This window comes from Austrofundulus limnaeus, unplaced genomic scaffold (assembly GCF_001266775.1).
Source record: "Austrofundulus limnaeus strain Quisiro unplaced genomic scaffold, Austrofundulus_limnaeus-1.0 Scaffold58, whole genome shotgun sequence".
Taxonomy (NCBI): Eukaryota; Metazoa; Chordata; class Actinopteri; order Cyprinodontiformes; family Rivulidae; genus Austrofundulus; species Austrofundulus limnaeus.
This window is the reverse complement of record NW_013952460.1, coordinates 2,338,154-2,339,970: the sequence shown is the minus strand read 5'-3', so window position 1 is coordinate 2,339,970 and position 1,817 is coordinate 2,338,154. Positions and strand designations below refer to the sequence as shown.

The window sequence follows — 1,817 nt, the reverse complement described above, 5'->3', positions numbered from 1 at the left end:
ATTCTGGTGTCTGGCAAGTCAGTGAAACTCGTACACTCAGTCATTACACTCCCAATACACACTCTATACCCCTCGGGTCCATGACATGTACCCGCCCCCTACAGAGGGCAGGTCATATCCGAACCCAGGAGGTAAACCCATTCATTCTGGGGTGGAGAGGAGTAGACAGCCTAGGCATGGCCCAGGCTGTACCAGGTCAGCCAACCGGCCCCCCGCTGCAGCAAAGCAACACCCCTGTCCACCCCCACACACCACCAACGGCCAAGCTCACACCCCAGCTGACCACCAACCAGGCCCCAGCAGCCATCCCAGCCAGCGGGCCACCTATGGCAACTAGGGGCCGCAATCGGAGAGTCTGAACAACCCTGGGGAAGACAGACCGCCAGCCCCCCAGGCTCCCGAGTCCATCCACAGCCCAGGCCCCCACCAGATGGTCCGTCTCTTCTTCAAACCCCACCCCCATACAGCAGTCGGAGATCGGAGGAGGTCAAGAGAGGAAAAAAGAAAGACCCCGACACACACACCCCCCACCCCCAGATGTGCTGTTGATGCATGTTGTTCTAAAGTGCAATTAAGATAGGTAAGAAGAGGAGCAGAGACCAGCTTTGTGCCAATTTTCCCTCCACCCTCACTCCAACCTAAAAAACCCTAAATGTCTACAAGGAACCATTGGGGGTGGACACAGGCACCAGTGGCGAGAGGGATACCCTCTCGCCCCTTGCATGCCATAGAGTGCCCACCCCAAGCTCCTATATGTGAATGTCATGAAGATGTAATTGAATATCTGGAGTGCATAATAAAATTTGGGCTCAGGTGGTTATGTCAAACAGAGTTGTAAAACTGTCGATCTTGCAACACACCTGCGTCCCAAAAACCCTTCATGAGTGGAATTGAAAATGAGGGGGTGAGGGTATGTGGTGAGGGATGGGGAGAAAAACAACTGAGGGAACAAACTGCTCCCACAGGGAGTCAGCTCCACTACTGACCCCGGAAGGACCCCCCGCTCCCTGAAACCCACCCAGGGAGTGAGGTCCAAATGCCACCTCCTCTTGACCAAATGCCAGGCCCGGGGAGCCCCAGGTCACGGACAAAAACAGAGCCCAGGGGACCACCAGAGAACAGGATCAACAATCCATCCATCCCAGAGCCATCAAGACCCCCAAGACCGGACCCCCAGTCCCACAGCCAGCCTGCAACCAAAAGAGGCCACCGAACCCCAACAAGGAAGGTTCGGCCAAGACAGCGCAAGGAAGGACCAAGAGTGAGCCCCGCCAAAACAAAAGGACCAACTACCTGCCCCAGCACAGCCCCTGGCCACCACCAAAGGCCATCCACCCATCCCCCTCCCCCGAAAAAATACTACACTCACCCCAAGATTAAGACAACTTTCAGAAGATATAGCATACTAGACACCCAGGCTGGGTTGACCTACCCCCAATTGGCCACCAGCCCTGTACCCAGTCACCACTACCCCCGGCCCACCAGCGCACCGAGGGCTCCCAGCCCAGGGCCGGGCACCAGGGCAAAAAGCGGCCCAGAGCCCGGCAACTGCACGCCAGGGCCCAAGCCCCCAGGCCCTCCAGGACCGCAGCTCAGGGGCGGCATGATCCCAGAACCCCAAGCCCCCCATGCCCACCCCGAACCCACCCCAGCACAGCTAGACCACCGGATCGGCAACCCATGACCGCCGCCACAGATCTGAGGGCCCGCATGCAGCCACCAGAAGCCCCCCCCCGATAAAAAAAACCCCAGTGCCCTCCCCGAGGTAAGGGTAGGGTCCCACCCGCACAGGAATCCCCAGCGGGGGTGTTTAATTG

General features: G+C 58.3%; 1 protein-coding gene across 1 annotated transcript; it reads left to right on the top strand.

The window, feature by feature from the left end:
- The first annotated feature begins 1,057 nt into the window (after positions 1 to 1,057).
- On the top strand, positions 1,058 to 1,684 carry LOC106518236 (proline-rich protein 2-like). Its single transcript, XM_014009426.1, has one exon. The coding sequence runs from the start codon at positions 1,058 to 1,060 to the stop codon at positions 1,682 to 1,684; it is 627 nt and encodes a 208-aa protein (XP_013864880.1).
- The last annotated feature ends 133 nt before the right edge of the window (positions 1,685 to 1,817 follow it).